The 21,311-nt window shown below is 34.1% G+C and overlaps 3 protein-coding genes across 4 annotated transcripts; all 3 read right to left on the reverse strand.

Moving 5' to 3' along the window:
- Positions 1 to 311: 311 nt before the first annotated feature.
- On the reverse strand, positions 312 to 5,963 carry LOC122579927 (serine/threonine-protein kinase MPS1). Its single transcript, XM_043752190.1, has 6 exons — positions 5,704 to 5,963; positions 4,438 to 4,668; positions 3,397 to 4,310; positions 2,875 to 3,075; positions 1,777 to 1,938; positions 312 to 1,054 (listed from the first exon to the last, which is right to left on the reverse strand). Exons 1-6 carry the CDS (start codon positions 5,828 to 5,830, stop codon positions 590 to 592), a joined length of 2,100 nt encoding a protein of 699 aa, XP_043608125.1. The 5' UTR covers positions 5,831 to 5,963; the 3' UTR covers positions 312 to 589.
- A 2,093-nt stretch (positions 5,964 to 8,056) lies between these two features.
- Positions 8,057 to 15,105, reverse strand: LOC122579112 (F-box protein 7). Of its 2 annotated transcripts, XM_043751218.1 has the most exons (11): positions 15,007 to 15,105; positions 14,798 to 14,887; positions 14,016 to 14,128; positions 13,077 to 13,193; positions 12,892 to 12,988; positions 12,715 to 12,788; positions 12,198 to 12,251; positions 11,997 to 12,092; positions 11,713 to 11,771; positions 9,201 to 9,411; positions 8,057 to 8,249 (listed from the first exon to the last, which is right to left on the reverse strand). In XM_043751218.1, exons 1-11 carry the CDS (start codon positions 15,014 to 15,016, stop codon positions 8,190 to 8,192), a joined length of 981 nt encoding a protein of 326 aa, XP_043607153.1. In that variant the 5' UTR covers positions 15,017 to 15,105; the 3' UTR covers positions 8,057 to 8,189. The 2 variants fall into 2 exon arrangements, with proteins under 2 accessions (XP_043607153.1, XP_043607154.1); XM_043751219.1 differs by lacking the exons at positions 14,798 to 14,887; positions 15,007 to 15,105 and adding an exon at positions 13,670 to 13,739 and having other exon boundaries at positions 14,016 to 14,118.
- Positions 15,106 to 15,902: 797 nt separating this feature from the next.
- Positions 15,903 to 20,749, reverse strand: LOC122579462 (filament-like plant protein). Its single transcript, XM_043751645.1, has 5 exons — positions 20,677 to 20,749; positions 20,183 to 20,342; positions 18,856 to 19,054; positions 17,200 to 18,452; positions 15,903 to 16,550 (listed from the first exon to the last, which is right to left on the reverse strand). The coding sequence occupies exons 2-5, from the start codon at positions 20,291 to 20,293 to the stop codon at positions 16,143 to 16,145; spliced, it is 1,971 nt and encodes a 656-aa protein (XP_043607580.1). The 5' UTR covers positions 20,294 to 20,342; positions 20,677 to 20,749; the 3' UTR covers positions 15,903 to 16,142.
- Positions 20,750 to 21,311: the final 562 nt, after the last annotated feature.

Here is a 21,311-nt window from a genome sequence, read left to right on the forward strand (position 1 = left end):
CAATCACGCCAGATCAGTCTTTGGAACATATTGAAGAGGTTTGCTTCATATGTCGTTCCATTCTTTGTGATGTAATAGATCAAATCCTAAAGAAATGCAATATGAGGAAACTTATAAGTGGACTGACTCCATTAAGTACTGTAAAAACCAAACACCTAGAGTTACAATGATACAGAGTTTGAAAATTAAATCATCTGAAAAATCCATGATAATACTATAATAGTACTCGTATAATAATGTAACGTTTATATATACAAAGTTAAATAAGATATGTTTCATTATTATGCCACAAGAATAGTAGAACAAGAGAATCATAAAAATACACACTTAAATTCCAACTTTTAAATACACTAACGATTTCCAAAACATACAAGCATCGATATGCTAGTGTTACATAACCTTCATTAATGAGGCAAGCTCAATGTGCAAGATCATCACATGTTTTCCGATTTCCCATCAACTGTTTCATAATACAATATAAACAGTAAATCTACCTAATCAACTGTCATATCATTGTCTATCCACCTAATGTAGAAACATAATTCACCCAGCAGAATCTAGACACAAATGAGCCTGGCCTCTATCTACATCAATCACATTCTGAGTTAGATCGCTGCTCCTTAAGTTGAAGACAAAGTTTTGAAATTTCATCAAGTAGGTTTGGATCTTCAATGCAAGAATCAGCAACTAACTGAAGTATATTACGGTTAGACACTGCAGTCGGACTTGGGGGGACAAGAAAGGGATGTTGAAGAAGTTGTGGAATGGTCCATCTTTCATTGCGCTCCCATGCTAGGCATTTCTTCATCAGATCAAGAAGCCAAATATTTGATAGTGGTTCATAATGTATCTCATGATTCGGGTCTGTGATAACTTTCAACTTAGCCCAGAAGGTAGCGTAGTCAGCAAAGGGTGTTCTTCCATATACCATTTGGTAAAGAATACAACCAAGTGACCAAATATCTGATGGACGGCCACATTTTATTATATTTCCATTAGCATCTGTTTCGTTGCACAAGAATGCCTCGGGGGACATGTAACTCAGTGTACCCACCTGCAGCAACAAATTTTATGGTTCAGGACTGGAGAAATGTAACTCAGTATATCCTGTAGAATGGCAGAAAGGGCGGGCCAGGAAGGTTGGACAGTGAATAGTCTAGGTTGAACCAACACACTTGTCCTAAACTTTTATGAACATTGAGTATATCAAATTTGATAATGTTTTAGAATAAAACTGGAAGGGTACCCCCACAATGCGGCAACAGTGGCGGCAATGTCGCTCTGGTGGTGGCGGCGACTGTTGGTGATGGCGGCAACTATTGGTGATGGTAGCGGTATCGAGTGGTGTAGGTTGATGTAAATGTAATTGAAGTAAAGGTGGTAGTGGGGATATTTTAGAAGATAAGGCTTTATGGTGTAAATTAGTTCATTAGGGGCAATTGGGTAATTTCTTACAACTCTTTCCAAATAGCGGTTCATTAATGGTAGAATGGTCATTTTGCATGTCTTTTTTTCTAACTATTTCTGAAAGTGCGGGTGGAAAATTCTTTATAATTTAGTAAAGATGATTTATGATAGTTTATTCCAAAAGTTATAATAAGGAATACTTCGACCTGTTGGACCTATTTCAGCCATTTTAAATATTCTTACAAGCATAGCAAAATTGGTCATTCATAAAAAGGTCAAAACTGTTGCCTCTAGTACTATGACTATCTGGTACTCTTGACAACAATTGGTCTCTTGATACATAAGAATTGGATATGCTGATTGACTAACCTGAGAATCTCGTTGAATATTTGTGGTGTCGCTTAAGATAGCTTTTGCTATACCAAAATCAATTAGCTTCAGTGAACCTCTAACAAGAAGAAAATTAGCTGGCTTCAAGTCTGAGTGCACAATACGTTCCTCGTGTATTGTTTTAACAGCTAAAAGTATTTGCTGCCATTTATTCAAAATAATAAATACACAAAACATTATTAGCAATTTAAAAGTCTCTGCGACTTCTCAAGTAAAGAATAACACATGCATATACTTGGCATTATGCCAAGAAAAAACAAACTAACAAAGTCCACATAATTGGACCATCAACAACAAAGAAGGATTTTCGACCATCACCCTGTCTCCCCAAGGTCTTATGTGAGGTATATATATATGTGATACACTGATAGAATAATAGCTAAAGAGTGAATTACATTTATAACTGTTTTACTTCATCAAAATCCATGTGGAAAAACTTTTATGGTTGCAAAAACATGAGCCTTTTTGCCTAAATTTTGCTTTAGTGGTTTATTTTCATGATCAAATATATTACGGGGGTTACAAATTTCATGTTCGCAAACTAGAATACTTTGGGGTTGTTTCCGATCACAATGCATGACTCATAGTAGGAAAACTAATGTTTCAAATTTTATACACAAAGGGGACAGACATAATCTAGAGAAACATCAAGCATGGAGAGTTGCTACATTTATCATCTTTATGCAAGACTGGCCTCCCTTGGAGCTTTCCACTTTAACAGCAAACACATTAAAATTTTAATTTCCTCTATCCCAAAATTATTGTCCGCCTTGCTGATTTTAATTGTCTCAAATACAAATGTCCACTACTAACAAAAAATAGGTGTAATTATGTAAACGGCTAAGTTTCCGTAATACAATGATCAGTGAAAGAGGCGACCATAACATATGACATTGCTCGAAATTGAATAGCCCCTACATGCAGAATGAAAATCAACTTCTGGTATCCAACTTGAAATATTTTCTTCTCAAATTAAAAAATGAAATTAATATTCCTAGTCTTTTAGTTTCGAATTATAATTATATAGCCAATATATTTTTTAGTAAAACTAAAAGGATAAAAGGTGTTGACAAAAACCTGCCAGTAAAAACGAAGCCAATTCTCATCTATTGTTGAGCTGGAATTGTCCAGTTCCTTCCATTTCTGGGACAGCATGTGAGCTAAATCAATTTCACCGTACTCTAGAACCATGTATATCAAACCATCATCCTTCACTCTGCCATCCTTGTTACTCATAGAACCACTCATGACTTCCTTGAGCAACGCCTTATCTGTCACCTAAGATGAAGATGGGTGTTAGAACTTAGAAGCAGTCAAGAATCATCCAGTTACAACGATTTGTAGGTATCTAACTCCCTTTTAGTTAACCTTTTTATAATTAACACCTTCAATGATCTTGCAGGATCTTAATCCATAGACAGTCCTCATAGATTTTCCCCTCTTAAGAATCATAAATGTCTAATCAACCCCAAAACAAATCATTTCATATTTTCAAATAAGAAAAGGAACCATCACCCATAGCTCGAGTCTAGAAAGCATATAGGCCAAATGGCAACTATACATAACACTCAAGTGATAGTCTATCTAGTGCACACGTACCTCATAATCAATGAGTTGGATAATGTGGTCCTTTTTCTTGAGTTTGTTTAAATATACAACTTCCTGACAAAAACCATATGCGGTTGCATAATCACGACCTTTAAGCTTTATCCGTTTTAATGCATAGATTGTGCAATCTTGAGAAATGACTTTGTGGACTTCACTGCTTCCTCCAGAGCCAATCTTTCCAAGCCTCTGGTAGTGCTTTCCGTTAACCTTGAAATACGAATCATGGTCATTATTTCTCTTACGAGGTGCTGACACATCTTTCTTGGAAGCAGGCTTTTCATTTTTTGCAGACTCCACGGGTACCTGCTTCACGTCGTACATTTGATCATTTGATATGGGAGCTTGGAACTGTAAATCCATAAAATCACTTTCTCTTTTGGTTGACTTGTCAACAAGCAGAAGAGAATCATTAGGCATACCACTTGACCCTGTTTCTTTGCCCTGTGGATTCGTCGGGAGCACACATTTGTTATTGGGATTAGGGTCCACTGCAGCAGAAAGATTCTGATCAGCTGATATTTTGATATTATCAATTGGCCTCATCTGTTGATAGTCCAAATCAGATGAACTGCCAACATGTGAGCTACCATGATGAGAAGGCTGGGAGTTCCGGGTTGTTGAACTAAGCATGGGAGCATTTATCGAATTCAATAATGTTGTTGCAGTACAATTTGAGCCAACAACAGAAGATGAAGTCATTTGGTGGCCAAAGTCACGCTGCAGAAAGTTTTTTATAGGGTCAACTTGAGTCTGAACTACTGTTGTTCCTTTTACCACCAAAGAGGATGTTTCATCATTAGACCTTGAGCCAAGATCAACTTCCATGTTATAGAAACTCTGGTTAATCACATCATGGCAGGGAGCAGTTGAGACATCCAGTTGATTATTTACGCCGTATTCTATTTCTGCTGAAGCAAAACCCATATGAGTTAAAAAAAAATTGGTTGTTCTTGGGTCCCATGTGGTCATCAGACCCTACATAGACATTGTGCAGTGCATACAATAACTCAATAATCAACTACAAAATCTTACCATGAGATTGTGCACTCTTTCCCGAGGCAAACCGAACCTTTTTGGGGCCATCTAGAACATGTTTACATTTTAAGCAGGGCCAATCAACCATATTGTTATTTCTACAATCGCATAGTTGTTTAGGAGCTTCATCTGCTTTGGAATCTATCATCAGGCCAGAGCTCTTCGATGTTTCCCTTTGAGGAACCACTGACCGTCTTACGTGGACATTGTTTAACTGTGGTATCACACCTGCAGTAGAAAAAGCAAGCTGAACTTTTAAATTAAAACTCAACGTGTATTATTCTTACTATACAATAATAGCAATCCCACATATATGCAGGGTATGACAGAATTAAAATGTAGAATTTATACCCCTACACGGCGTACAGAGACTGTTTTCCAAAAGACATCTGGCTTAAAAGATGGCATCTATAAATTGGGCAGTAACATTAATTAATGGGCACAACTTATAAGAGCTCATGAGTGCTTAAGCTAATGGGTTTTTCTTACACTCAAGCTCATAACCTTTGTTTGGTTACCAAAATTTCAGTAGCTTATGTTTTCCATAAACCCAAGTGGTACCTAGTTTACAAGTCGTAAGATCCCACGTATGCAAAAAACCAACCAACCCACGACGGCACAGGCGTCACATTAGCTACACATCACTTTTCCCATCTCACCACGAAGATCATGTTACCCTTCATTCCCACCTAAACGACCTACACACCCTTACTAATAGTCTAATACCGTATGTGAGAGAACGGAATAAACAAGAAACACGGGCCCACTTTACCTCCCACCCTGATTGGCTTTGGGATAATGCAAACATGACAGTTTCAAACACCAGATAGATAAAGAGCAAATTCCGAAAAAGGTAATATATTTACATATAGATTTCCTTAGGAAAATGTAAAACATTTTTAAACAAAAAAAAAAAGAGCATAAGTTTATAAATTACCCAAAAAAAAAGTAATTTTTTCATTTCGAACACTAACTTTGATTCCTAAATTAGGAAACCTTGGGTTATCTGTTAACTGTTTTTACAAAAAAGATATTGAAATCATAAATTTTAGAACTTCTAATTTTATTTATTTTTCAAAAATAATTTAGGTTCCCCTAAATGAGAAATTAAATTAAAGATATAACCTTTTTCTCAAAATTTGCCCAGAAATAAAAGTAACAATTGAAACACAAATAAAAACCCTAATTGCATATACATATATCAAGACTTTGAATAACTAATAATATATATATATAGAGAGAGAGAGAGGGGGGAGATAATACGATGTCGTTTGACGGCGGCTTGAACATCACGGAGGAGGACAGAGTTAAAGGAAGACGGCGTCGTTTTGTTGTTGTTTTGATCGGAAAGGTCAGGCAACCTGCTGCTGCTGCTGCTGTTGCTTTCCATCGACAAATCTCATATGCATTTCGATTGATGACGATAATATCACCTAATCAAAAGCAGCTTACGTCATCTTCATCGTCATTGAAAAGCTCGCCGTAGAATGACGGACGATCAACGGCAGACCTAAATCTGTGTATTAGTGTGTGTGTGTGTGTGTTTTTGGGGGTGTTTCCAATTTCAAAAGCTATCTTTGGCGGTCTATGGGTGCCACTGAAATGAGTTAATTAAACGCTTAAATCCGTTACCAATATATATTTTTTTGGAAAATATCGGTACTGCAAACTATACATGTTACAAATTAAACTTTTGAATTTGATAAACATACATAGCCCCTGAATTTTATATAAACTCTTCCTGAATTTTACATAATCTCCCATCTGCTTTACCTAAGATAGGTATTGCATGTTTTACCTAACATTTTCTTATATAAAAAATATGTCAATTTAGTCCAATTTTTTTATTTTATTTTCATAAAATACCCAATAAATTTATAATAAAGAAAAAATCACAATATAATTTACAAAATCATGATAAGATTTCAGAAATCACAAATTCACAATAAGATAATAAGAATCGCAATAATATATCATAAATTCGCAAAGAGATTATAAAATTTGAAAATCACAAGAAAATCATGATAAGAAATTGAAATTCGCAGCTAGAAATTGAAATTCGGAATAAAAAGTCAAAATTTTCATTTTAAAAAATCTCATTGCGATTTTGTAATCTTATTGCGAATTTCCTATCTCAATGAGATTTTATACTAATTATTACGATTTTCTATATCTCATCGTGATTTTATAGTATTTTATTGTGATTTTTACTATCTTAATGTGATTTTTGAATCTCATTGCAATTTTTTAAAATTTCATTACGATTTTGTTGTGTATTAGGCTAATTTAAAAATAAAATTTAATAAAAAACCCTTAGGTAAGATGATATACATTTATAAATATTAGATATTCATATTATTTTCTCAATAGTGATACGAGAAAGTGGACATGAGAATGACACACATCCAACTTGAGTAAAAATCACATCACATCGTAATTTTTCAATATTTATCACATAAAAAACAAAAACGGGATTGCAAAACTATTAAAAAAATTAGTATGTGAAGAGTTTTTAATCAACGTTAGGTGTGAAACAATCTTCCACTCATTTTTTCCCCTAGTTATATAAACGAAAACAAGATAACCATTATATAATATCTTTTTATAAGCGCAATGACGGATTTAGAAAATATATTTAGTGGGGGCGTTAAATAATGAAGCTAATAATACAAATAGGTTAGAAAACGTTTTAATATAAATTTGGATCATCTAGATTTTGTTATGCATTGCATGTTAGAATTATTATTTGAATTAATAATAGGCATGTCTTAAATTCAAATGCTTTTCATTGAGTTATGGAGTTATGGAGTTATGGGGAAAAATACAATATAATTGATGAATGTATCTATACAACATACAATATGCGCACATTCATGAATGTACCTATATAACATGCTAGGTATCGGTATTGGTTTGGTATCGGTTTTTGGGTACCAAAACCGAATAGTACCAAAAGAAAGAAAAAGAAAAATACAAAAACGACCGATGAGCATTTTGCACCATATCAATGGATTTGGATGAGTTTTCTCTTTTAACATGGATTAATGTGACCTTCTGTTGGAAAGGGAATATACACTGTATGTCTTCCCACGTAGCTTAAAAAATAAGGCACGAGAATCAATGTACATGATCATTCTTTGATAGAAGATGGGACATTACTGCTATTGCTTGTAATGTAGTGACACTGTGACACAAGTTTTACAAGCCACCAAAGTGGGATATCAATGAAAACAGACTCCATGCAATAAATAATGTACATAGTCGACGATCGGTTATATTCTATTTCAATGTGACACATACGAAATAGCAATACTTGGTATTGTGCATTATATTTTCATTATGGTTCATGCCTGTTTTTTAAGCTACAAGATGACACATCAAATGTATTTTGTATGTTACAAGACACGAGGTTTTTGCATCATTTCCATGAATCATGTTCAAAGGTATTTTATATGCGGCTTTTTTAATATTATGTTAGTATGTTTTTCTTTATTAAGTTTGTAATGTTTTTAAAATTATGAATAAACTTATGTTCTTAAAGTAGACTTATTTTATTAAAATACTTGAAAACATTACCATAATAAAGGACAACACAATTCAAATTGCTAAAACACACTTAAAAAAAACTAAAGCAACCTTCATTCTATGACAAGTTTTAATAGATAACATACAAGTTACAACAACAGCAAATATAACTGAGAGTGGGTTTATTTAAAAGGCATACTGGTTTTTTGCTTAACCTTTACCGTTCAACCAGGTACATAGTAATCCATGCGTTCCACGGGCAGATTCAGATCTGATGTTTCTGCCTATAAAAATAAGAGAAGAACAAGTGAGAAAAACATTACTTCAAGAAACAAATTTCTCTGATATGAGTTTAATGAATATCGGGTCAAACAGGGCACCACACACACACACATACAAGCAAAAGAAACGCAGTATCTGTTTGGCACGAAGACTGTGGAACATGCTATGTAAGCATCAAAAAAGTGCCATTGCAAGTCATAAAATATCATTAAAAGTTGTATAATAAAGTGTCACTAACATTCAAAAATTTATATTTTACAGTATATATGCATAGAAAGTGTGGATATAGTCTTGGTAAGTATTTTACCTACTCTACTTTAACCTACAGTCATGTATCCTAAAACTCAAGAAAAAAATGTGTCACTGAAAGGTGATAGTTTATACATTTGGCCTACACTTTCTAACAGTGTTGCTAAACAGTAAACACTTTTAGTGTGTGTCACCCAAAACCACCGTCCCTAACCAACATTTTTCTTGTAGTGTAGTATTATTGACTATTGAGGATCCACCATGCTAAAACAATGGAAGTCAAGTTTTTAGAGGTGGCCATCTCAACTCACTTATAAACGGACCGATAAGCTTTTAGTTACAACACACATGTGTCAAGTGAAAAAACTTATCGCTAGAAGGAGAACAGATTGAATGGTTAAAAAGTAGCCACAAGAATATTTTTAGTATATACCACCTTCTAAACCTTCAAAGATTTAGTATATTACTGCAATAACATTCTATTTGTAATCGTTATTAACATAATGATTATTTTCTTTTTTTAAAGAAAAATGGACATAAAAGTGTGTACGCCTCAGTGAGCCAACCTGGCTACTACTAGAAATGAATGTCCATTTCCACCCGAACAGGTCTTAACCCATTACCCAACCTGCCCGACCACCTCTAGAAGTTTCTTTTCAAGAATCTAAGATTTAAAAGTATGTCAGTAGTTTAGGTGAATATACCTCTTCAAATGGAACAAAGACAAAAGGTGTTAGACCTCTTGTATGAGAAATAGCAGGTACTTCTGGATTGTGGGTTTCATCATCTTCCCAACCTACAACAACCCCAAGAATGTCCCCGTCAGGTTCCGGAACCTCATTCTCTTGCACACCACTCGTAACTATTGAAAGAAGATCCATCCGATTGTTAGCCCCAGCTACTGTACCTCGTAACCTTTTAAAAGGGAAAGAAAACAGGCATAAGATGATGAAATCTATAGGAATGGATCTCTACAAGTGCATCAAGTAAAAAACTGAAGTTTAGAAAACGGAAAATGAAATTCTGAATAACTTGATAAGACGAGTGCTTTACTTGGATTCTATTTGTCCAATAGATGGGTCAAAGAAAAAAGATCTTTCAAACACACCAGTGATGCAGATTAAAATAAGTACTACAATTGATTTAGCCTTTGCAGAAACAAGTTCTGAGGACCTTTGCAATGAGTTATGGAGTCACCCATTTGACCCGAATTTTCTGAAGTATGTAAGTGTATATCCAAGGTGGCAAGGTGATTGTAAATACCCAAAGTCATTAGAATAATTCATGTCAAATTGTGACGGCTTATTATCACCTGATGGCCAAGTTGTATGGAATTTAACCTAGTTCTGCCTTTATAAATGCCTTACCTATGTAACAGTAAACCATGCAATCAAATCAGAAGGATAGTGTAGTGTGGAGGAGGTCGGTCACATGGATCGGGTTTAGCACATAACTCTTGTGTGTATTTTCTTTTTCCACGATTTTGGTTTGTGCATTGCTATTGTAATTGTGTGTTGGCGGGATAACCTATCTTATACGTGAGTGGCTATTGTTCATGAGCCATTTTCTATCAAGTTATCCCTAGACTTATCCATGCAATTTTCATGGTTATTGTTAGTGAGCTGTTTCATATCAAGTCGCCCCTATACTTATCAATGTAACTATCGTGTTTTTGTTCCAGTATGTGTTTTACTACTCCCAGTATCACGATGTCACATCTGTAACTGTTGTTAGGATCTTAATCGTATTAAGAATCGTGCAAAATATCCTGGCGGAAACAGAAAGTTCCTAAAGTCGCCTCACTCTTGTAACAGCTTCATGACGCACGTGCAAGGAGTCATAATAACGGTCACGGCCCTTGTCACGTTCCAGGAAGAAATTGTCACTGCCAATTGTGAAGCCCATGAATCGTGACTCACAATTGTCATGCCTGTGAACATGCGAGCCTGTACGCTTTACAAACCTTTGGAAATTATCTCGTGTTTCACATAAGGTTCTTTTACTAGGGTATTTTGGGAAATTATCACAAAAAATGAGTAAAGTGAAGATCCAAACAACAATCATTTCCAATCATCCTTTTCTTACTTTCTACATGACTGCAGATGATTTTGTGTGCTATTAGACGGGATTGAGTTATTCTTTAGTTATAATATTTGCCTATAGTACAGGGTCATAAAGTGTAAATATGTTTCTTATATATATCCCCTGTAATATTGGTTTAATCACAATACAATTACAATTTCTGTTACAGTGTTTATTGTCTAGGATCATGGGATGATCCTCTTAGTGAGTGCTTAGCAGATGAGCATACCTAGATGTTGACCTATATACGATGTCATTGTGCTTGATAGTAACAAACATTTAGTATCAAGATTATCACACCGTTCCTTGAGTTCGACTCTGTTTTCATACCATAAAATTATACTATTAAGTGATAGGTGCAATTTCCTACTCGCTTACTATTGATTGTTTAAGGTATAACAACGCACGAAGTAATTCAATTAGCATATTAAACTAGATTACAATATAACCAAGATCACATTATGGAAGATAACTACAGATCACACTTATGGTATAAACTAAAGTTGCTTGTGAGTGAGCTACTAACTCAGATTTGGAAAACTTAAAGTTTAGGACTCAAAAGTGTGTTTCACACTACACAACCTTATACAAAATTCTTTCAAACTGAACAGGATAAAGTTCAATAGGTGAAACTTCATCGAAATTCTACAGAAGAAAATATTCCCTAATAGGAGTTGAATTCATATCCGTTGATGGTTCCCAAATATTTTGGTAGGGAAGAAGGTTATTAAATTGTAAAGATTCAGCAACTTGAGCACTCACTATGAAAGTTTTTGCAATGTGGAAACATGTAAAACAGATAAAGTTCTGACGATCGAATTAAACGACTTGGTTAAACCAACAATAACTTAAATTGCGATGAAGTATCATACACTAGTTCTTACAGATATATCTTTCTTTGCTCCTGTTATATTCCTTGGTTAAACTAACACAAACATGCCTGCATGTAGTATTGTGCTTTAAAACTAAGAAGCAACATATCTATGTGGTATAACATTAAGTACCATAATAATCATGATAGAAGTGTTGGTCCAACTATTTCCATTTTGTAAAAAATTTGCTATTCTAAAAATAAAATAAAACTAAGTACCATATATTTTATGAAAAGCTAATTCCTCAGGCAAACAAACATACCTCAACCGGATCCTCCAGATAGTAGGACGCATTCCAGGATACAGAAGAGCCCCTTCAACCTGAAAATAGAATAATCTAATGAAAAAAGGTAACTTCTTGAGCACACGAACAGTAAAAAAACAGTTTAAACATGGAAAGATATTTAACAAATTGTATTGACTATGAAAGTATAAACGTTAGATCACAATCAATCTGTCTGCATTGAATGTTGTATACTGCATGATTAGTCGTTTATTAGTAAATTGATCTAAATGTGTAAAAAGTGGCAAGGAATAGAGAGAAACCTTGTCTTCAGACATTGTGTAACGGCCACTATGACAAGATTTAGTAGAGCGGAAGTTCATGAATTTCGCAACATTCTTCAGTTTATCAGATGAGTTCTATTCATTGCATAAAAATAAACACCATCAGATACAACACCCGCAAATCCGAAATAATATTTTCAATCCTCTAAGTTGCAGGAAAGAAGGCAAAACACAGAGAACCTTATACAGAAACCTGCCAGAAGGATAAAATCTGAGGTACCGGAAATAGCAGACCTGACAAGGAAGAACGACACCCATGACTCCGTGAGAGATAAAACTATATTTCCACCATCACGCAGGTTATCATATATAATAAAAACAACTTCGGTTAAAAAAATTTCTACAAAATGTTGATTGACTTTTTTCAGATGAAAAAAATACCAAATTAAGCATGTTGATACTTAAATCAATGGACACGCAGGGTCAATAGTAATACACTGATTTGCATAAATTTTATCTTAATTTTCTTTATTTTAGAAAGCCAAATATTAATACATAGCGCATAATAATTCACAAGATTGTCTCATACGAGACTTGAACCCACAACCTTTTGGTTGATGAGAAAACACAGACAATTTCTAGGCTTTATGTTTTACCCCTTCTGAAAATTTAAAGCAGATATATGCATAGTTATCTTGGCATATACTTCAATAACAAAAATTTCAAATCACTAAAATAAGTTTAAGGAGCTACATACCACATGAACTGGATTGGTGATCTTCCACTCTGCTATTCCGGCGCGAATGTAGGTGTTCCTACTGACGTAGATACCTGCAGTAGATAAATAAGATTTACAAGGTTGACAATGATATAGCTGAAGTTAAAACACAAACTCATACAAACAACTAACAATCATTTGCAAATTGCAACTTACCATCCATGCGGACCCTCGGTCTTGAAAGCCACATCTTCCTCCATGAGGAATCATAATTAGATTGCATAAGCTTGTAATTTTCCACCACCCCAGAGATCTTTAGTAAATGCACATATTTTAGAGGCTTTTTCCAATCAAAAAGTGGGTAAAGTACGACTTCACATTCATATCAATAACAAATATACCTGCCAGGCTTTTAAGCATGCATTGCGCCAAAACACAGGGTTACGCACAGTATTTCTCCATTTCCGACAAACACAAGCTGCTTTCCCCAAGTTATATGGAGTCATTCTAGCAAAGATCTATGTAAGGATGTCCAAGATTAAATAATCATAGTGAGTTAGAGCTCATTCACTAAGAGTTAACAAAAGAAAAGGTAAACTAAGAGAGTAGTTCCAAATAGAGTTAGATACTAATGTACACAGAAGTGCCAATTTTAACTAGTTTGCAAAGTCCACTCTTCAAAACCGATGGCAATTTCAACTCCTTTACTCGCAAATTGGTCAATTCAGGCTATGTTCCATCGAATTATCTTCAACAGATTAAATGGGTAATATCATAAAATTGGACTAAAAGGAAAGTCAGAAACAATACTAAAGTCGCCAAAAAGCATATTTTGGATGCATAAAACCTCCTTAAAATTCCAGATTACAATTGAATCAATACGAGCTTCGTGATCATATTTGGCCTACATCGAACATTTCAAAAAAATAATAATATTAGGACTATTTGAGGTCAGGTCCACGGAATCTCTCCCTACATATACAAAACTGATTACCCGACTTGCACATGTTGTCACTTCATCACTTCCAATATAGTAATATATCATTGTCCAAAGCATATTACACCTACAAAATTCTTTGAGAATCATTAACCAATCAACTTCCTAGCATATCTCTGAAGTAATGCAATTATATATCAGATATATACACCACTTGTGTCTTTACACAAAATACACAATTTCCTAGTACAGCAAATAACTGTCTCGACTTCTTTTATTCATACTAACCATGTAGAATTGAATTTCACACATAACAACAAGAATGGCAATAAAAAGACATAGTGTCTGTCACAAGAATAATAAAGTCAGCAACTAGCATCATCAATGAAACTGGTTATCATACCTCAAACAGTAATTCATCGGGCAAGTATTTATGTATCATCGATGTATCGACTACCGGTTTCCCATATGTACCACCAAAAGGAGCCACTGGTCTTAGTTTAACCCCGTATAGATCTGCAGTCATTCACATGAAAACACAAGGGTCAAAAAATAACATATATCATCTATTAAAGCCATTCCATGTTGTTTATTAATGCCACACGAGGAATAAAATCTAGCGTGTGGTAGGCATTAAACCCAAGACCAACATGAAAAAACAGACTACATGCTCAAATAGGATTTATTTTTCCATAAAACCATTGCACTGAAAACAAAATACCCACTTTTTCAATTTTATAGCTACACTTTAGTGAACTCACGTTTAAAGGTTTTCCCTTTCGTAGAATGAGAAACCACTTCCGTTGTCTAAACTTAATAAACGTTTAGACAACGATATACGTTTCAAAAGTTTTGAGTGGCTTTCTAGCCTTAAGAAAACCGCTTCCACTTCTAAGTTGTTCTCTTTCAATTGCAACACTTTCTTTTCAGTTATCGTTTAAAATATTCACAAGAGGGCCTCATATTTCTACAACTTGACATACTCTAAGAAATTCCCTTCACTAAATCCTATTATTTCTACTCTCACAAGTTAACATAGCTCATTCGGCTTAGCTTATTTTCAAGCTTACCGGCTTAAAATCGTCGAAAAGACAGAAACTTGATCTAGCAAATTGATCACTCTTTGAAAAAAGATAAAACTATGAATAAATTATTATATATATAAAAAATAAGAGAATAAATTACCAAGCCATGGCCTTCGTGTAATGAAGAAACCTGCAGCCCTGAGCTGGGCGGCTGTTTCAAGTTCAGCCACAATATTATTTGTTGCAAATTCTGTAATTAATTGATTCCCAACCAAAAATCAATTATTAAAAAATTGTAATTTAATTAATTAAACTTAAAAAAGTAACATAATATCAATAAATATTGAAAATTGAAAATGAAATTGTAACCTGAAGCCATGTTAATGAATAATAACCGATCAAAGGGGAAGGAGTTGCAATGGGAATTGGGAAGATTTTTTCCTCATTGGGTGGTTTTGTATGCAACCACCTACTTATAAATATACATATATACAAGTCTATTTTTGTGTGGTTTGTATTGACCGACTTTCAAATCTCCCGGGCTGACCCGATCCTAATAATCACTCACTAATTCATTAGGTGAATTTTACTACTCGTACATAGTAGTGACCAGCATGAGAAATGATTAATCATTTGAACAAAATAGTTTAAAATCCTTTTAACTATTGGATTATAACATGTGAAAAATTTATTGGGTAAAACTAGGAAAGAAAATCAGTGGATATCGCATGTGATCCGCTCAAGAAGATTTTTAGGCTATTTTGTTAAGAAAATTAGTCATTTTTCTTACCGAAAATATTCGGTTGTGGCATTGGTCAGTTTGGTACCAATTATACCAAACCTTGTACCAAAAATATTTTTATTAATTGGTTTCCACTAATTTTTTTTAAATTAGGTCTGAATAAATTATTAATTTATAAAGATTTGACTGTATGAAACGATGGTTTTATCATGATGCTACTATTTTTGTTTGCACCCTGATGCAAATGCTACCACTTGAGTGGCTCGCCACTGGTGTCACATACTCACATGCACCACACAATTAATCAAAGAAATTCAAGTATGTCAAACTGTCAAGTGCAATGCAGCCAACGGCACCAGGTGTAGCAATTGTATGAATCATGAATGTAAAAATTGATGACATTTTTTTTTTGAATATTACTATAAAATTTTCAGTGTAAGATCTTAAACAACTTCACCGCTTAAAAATAAAGGTGATACAGTAACTAATTTGTATGTCGCACTCATCTTTTTAAAGAATTTACTGAATGCAAATGCACTCTATTGGCCACTATTAATAAATTTTGATTATCCAATTTCCATAACTCTTTAAAGAATCCCTCAACTTCAGGCATCAAATAACTATGATGCAGATTGCACAAGCATGTGATGACTTCAGTTGTTGAAAAAAACAATATAATAGTCTAACAAACTCACTGCAACTAAACAGCATTTAATCAGCAGTCGCTTCACCAGTATTCGACACAAAGCATTGTCTTTTATCCTTAACGGCCTTCACCTTGAACTCCATTCTTACTCCTTGAGAACAGCTTTTCAAAACCATTCTTACTTTTACTATTACCACCAAAATGGTTTAACGAGACAGCAGATGAAGTTGATGAAGAAGACGATACTGGTGACTCAGCATCATCACCGTTTATTAAAGGACTGCAGTTGTTTTCAGCTTGATTTGTAGGGATAAGAGTCTTTTTAGGCATGAATGTGTCATTGGAATGTAACTTCCATAGCTCGACCCCAGTTTTTGCAACAGTTGCTCCTCCAGAAAAGCCAGGGAGATTTGCAGTGTCGATTAGGAAGTCTTCAAGTGTTGCCAAGGATTCCAGCTGTCGAGCAAGTGATGATATTGTTTTTTGGCACTCAGATAGTCTATCAGCTGCTGCTACTTCAAGATCCTGTAAAAAAATGGAGTTTTCATTTGTCATTAATTAACTATATCTTAAGTTACTTGGTGTCTAAGAAGAATGTTCTTAATTTCTTATTGTTGATTTGTTTCTCCCATCTATTCTAAATTTAAATTATGCTTTTCCCACATCTTAATTCTTGGTTTCATGTTCGGTCCTTGCATGTTTTGACAATATTGGGGGGTGTATTGGATGTGCATTTTGAACGTGAGCACATCAGTGTGATATATACAGAATCAACTAATCGGCTAACACACAGGTTGTAGTAATTACTGTTTCTGACTTTTAGATACAAAATTTATTGTATTTATAACCAAAAAGAGTTTCGTGAAATGGTGGTATAAGTCTCTCAAATTTGATTAAAATGTGGGTTTGGTTTACCATAAGTTTTCTTGAAGTTGGTATGAAACTGATTTTATTTTTGGCACGCAAGTTTATCCAAGCATTAACAAACGTTTGTGAAGATGCCAAGTCACGGATACCGGATAACCAGTTCTAAAACACAAATCCATACATCCCTTTAACCTTTGTTTTGGGTGCAGTTGTGGGCTGCCCTTACTAGTTCAGGATAAAAAGTTATGAGTTGTTGAACAATGACAAAGAATAGTGATAATATTTATACCAACTTAAGAAGGCTTACCTGTTTAACTTTCAATTCTCCATTTGCAGCAGCAACCTGCTGAAGCTTAACTTCCTCAGTTTTTTTCACCAGTTCTTTCTCTAGTTGTTCACATTTATTTGTCATCTCAGACGAGAAACTCTTTTCCTTCTCAACATCTGCCTTCATCGAATTAACTTCTGTAGACATGACTCGGGCCTCTGTCTCCATTTTAAGAAGTCGAGACTCAAGCAACTCCTTAGACTCATTAACCATGGTCAACTCCTTTTGTAGGTCAACCATTTGAAACTTAGTGTGAGCTAGTTCAGCATTTGACAAAGCAAGAGATTCCTTACATGTATTTAGAGCATTCTCCAATTCACATTTTTCGGCTTCCAATTTTTCTAATTTCTCTTCCAACTCGCACACCCGCTGACCCATTACTTCAAGTTCAGTTTTCAAAGAACTATCTCCAGTTTCAGAATTACAACGGGATGTTTCATTCTGACCCTCTGACAACGAAGCAATTCGCTCCATTTCCAAGAAATCATCCATTATATCATTAATTTCAACTGAACAAGGTTTCACACTTTTTGCAACACACTTTCCACCTTTAAATTGATCAAGCTCAGCCATTAGCGGATTTAGCACCATTGCCCAAGAATCTTGCTCGCCTTCATTATTCGCCAAATTGTTCACTTTAAACGAGTCAACTGGTTGACTGTCAGTAAGAGAATCAACATATAACGAGGAAACTGAAACAGCTTTATGGTTATTGTTACTGGAAGGCGATTTACGAGACAATGATTGCAGTTTCCTGCACTCAGCTTCAAGTTTAGCTACTTTCTTTATGCTTTCTAGCTGTTGTTTGCTAGCAGTTTCTGCTGCTTGTGTGCTCAAATCCCGCTCAATAGTCCTGATTTCTAATTCATCTGATTGGGCGTTAAACTTGACCTTAAGGCTCGAGAACTCTTTCTCTAAACTCTCAAGTTTTAGAAGAACTTTTGGATCAAGGGGTGGAGGGTATTCGGGTTTGTTGGAATGTGACTTTGCCTGGAGATTACAGATCTGGATTTCAAGTTCCTTTTGAGTCAATTCCCATTCACGTGTTTTCTCTTCTATAATTTCTTTTATTTTTTGTTCCTGCTCTTCCTTTGCTAGCCTTAATTGTTTGACACATTCCTTGAGAGCACTATCAAGATGGTTTGCCCTAACTTCAAGAGCTAGATTCTGCTGCACAGCTGCCTCGAGCTCTTGTTTTAGCGTTGTAACTTCATTCTCAGCCTTTTCCCAGCCTAAAACATTAACATAAAAACACAAGTAGTAGCTTTAGATGATATGGTAGATAATGATAACTAGCTTTTTACGGTTGTTTGGATGTTCATTTTAAAAGTGATTATTGTGAGTTATCATATGTTTGATTGTCGAACAAATTCTGATTATTCAAGATACTAATACATAAAATGACCAAAGAGGACATCTATACAGATAAAGAAGATACATCAGGTAAAGTGAGAGTAATATTAGGTCAACACATCAGGTAAAAAGGTTTTGAAAATCAGGTTACTTGCTGGTACAGAAAGTAATTATCAGATGCAGAATCTTTTTTGGAACATTAAAACCAGTCTAATGCCACAGATAATCAATTTCATTGGACCCCTAAAAGTTGCACATGCAGAGTATATTAACCAATAGTACCTGCAACAGCTTCTTCAGCAACTTTAGAATGTTGTTTAACCAAATCCTCTTTAGCACCAACATTGACAAGAGCTGCTGATAACTTTTCTGTCAGGATCTTAAAGCTGTCATTAACCTCTGAGTTTGGGGTTGATGCTCTTGAGGTGACTTCGGGTGATTGTGAATGGTTCATCGATTTCCTAAAACTCTCCGTCTCGGCCTGAATATGGAAATGATTATACAAAAAAAATCACTTTACTCTATCTGTAAATAGATGAACATAAACCAAATTCTCAAATATACTCAACCACATAAAGTTCAAAGAAAATGATGAAGACCAAAGCGACTTAAAAATACTTTTGTAACATGTCAAATGCGATAATAGATGATTTAACTAAAAAAATCTTCAAAAAAACTGATGTGCTGCAAACCTTTACGACTGCCTCGATTGCAATTCTTGTAGAGCAAAAAGATTATTAACTTAAGTAAAGAATTTATGAGAATTAAAATCCATGGTCAACTACCTATTCAGTTAAAAAGTAAAAGGTGTAAGGTTAACAAGAAACAAAAAGCAGCCTTACCTGAGCAATAGTGCAGTACTTATATCAACATGTGTACTTTAACATTAACAGCATTTATAAATAACCCATTGGACATTCGGTTAAATAATAAGTATTAGCAAGTGAAGATTCATATCATTCTTTTCATTAACATTAGTTCATCAGTTGATAATAAACTATTGGCAATGAATAAAGAATCATCAATCAGCATAATACCAACCAAAACTCAGACCTGCTTGACGCATACGGCATACCCAAAAACAAGGAGTACAATTTTAGAGTAATTTTTATAACAGGGCATGTCATCAACAAAAGTTACCCATGTCTGAAAAATAAAATTACATACATAATATTTTCAAGTATATTGCCTAGAATGACCGCACATTATTCAATTCATCCCTTCAATCCGTCGAGCTATATTCCTTCGAGTTACATAATTTAAAGATGGTTTTGTGTCTCTCTTAAGTCCTTGAAAACTTTAAAAATGTAAATAATAACATCTATCATTTTCAGTTCCTCTGCACAAATTCAACATTTAACTATAACAAAATAGCTTTTATTATTTCCTCTATAAACAACATCTTATAACGACCCGAAAGGGACACAAAGCCATCTTTTAATTACCTAACTAGACCAAAAAAAAAACAGCCTGATTGCTTGGAAATAACAAATGGAAGACAATGTGGCAGTAAATTCAATATTCAGATTCCAAAAAATTAAGCATTCAATATCTAAAACAATTATAAAAAATAGATATTAATTAATCAACAGCTGAAATATTTCAATACCTTTTCATCAGAGTTAGTTTCGGAATGCGAAGATACCGACGTAGAGCTTTCGGTCTCACCGGGACTCCTATCGGAATGCTTCCTCTTCCACAACCAACTCTTCTTCTCCATCTGAAAAACCTCTTAATCTCAAATCAAATTCACATTCACCTCTGCATCACTACAAAATTATATTATATTATTAATAAGATGTAATGTAATATAAAATAGTTAACATGAATAAAAAAGCATCAACTAGCTCCAATATACTATATATATATAGTTTGTAAAATTGAAATCAATAAATTAAATTAAAAAATCACTAGTGACTTGTAGTGAAAGCAAAAAAATTAGTAAATTAAATTTGTCAAAATTCAATACAGATTCCACACTAACCTAGAATAGATCAGATCAATAACTAACAGTATATAAATCTAACCTAATTTATAAATATATATTAGAAAAAATAAATAATAATAATAATAATTAAATGAAATAAAATGAAAGAATAATACCTTAGAAATATGAAGAATGTCAGAATGGAAAAAAACAATATTTATTTGATATTTGTGATTTTTGTGAAAGTTCTGGAAGTAGTAGGACGAGAAAGAAACAATAGCAGCAGATATATCATGAGCTATAGATATAGTTATAGAGACAGACTGAGGAAGGACATGTGATACTAGTAGACTGAAAGTGAATACTGATAATACTTTTTTAATTTTATATATATTATGTCCTTTTATAGAATAGATATATTTGAGAGAGAGAATTTAGTTATTTAATTGTTGTAATAAATTTGAAATAGAAATGTAATTTTTTTAAAGTTTTGAAATGAATAAAATCCCGCCCATGTGGTTGGTGGTAGAAATGAAATGAAATGAAATATTATTATTTTATTATTATTGTTTTGCATTTGTTTATTGATTTAGTCAGGGTGGATACAGATACAGACGCTCCTCTGAGTTGGGGGTGGCTTTTTGGTCAGTGGATTTTGCTGACACAATGTAATGTAAAGCGACAATGGATTGGGTTTTACTCTATTCATACTGTTTGACTTTGGTCAACCAAATTAAGGTATCCTATACTCCTATCCTAGATTCGACGAAATTGAAAATCCTACTATATTGTTTATCATTTGTTTTTACTT

This window comes from Erigeron canadensis, chromosome 8 (assembly GCF_010389155.1).
Source record: "Erigeron canadensis isolate Cc75 chromosome 8, C_canadensis_v1, whole genome shotgun sequence".
NCBI lineage: Eukaryota > Viridiplantae > Streptophyta > Magnoliopsida > Asterales > Asteraceae > Erigeron > Erigeron canadensis.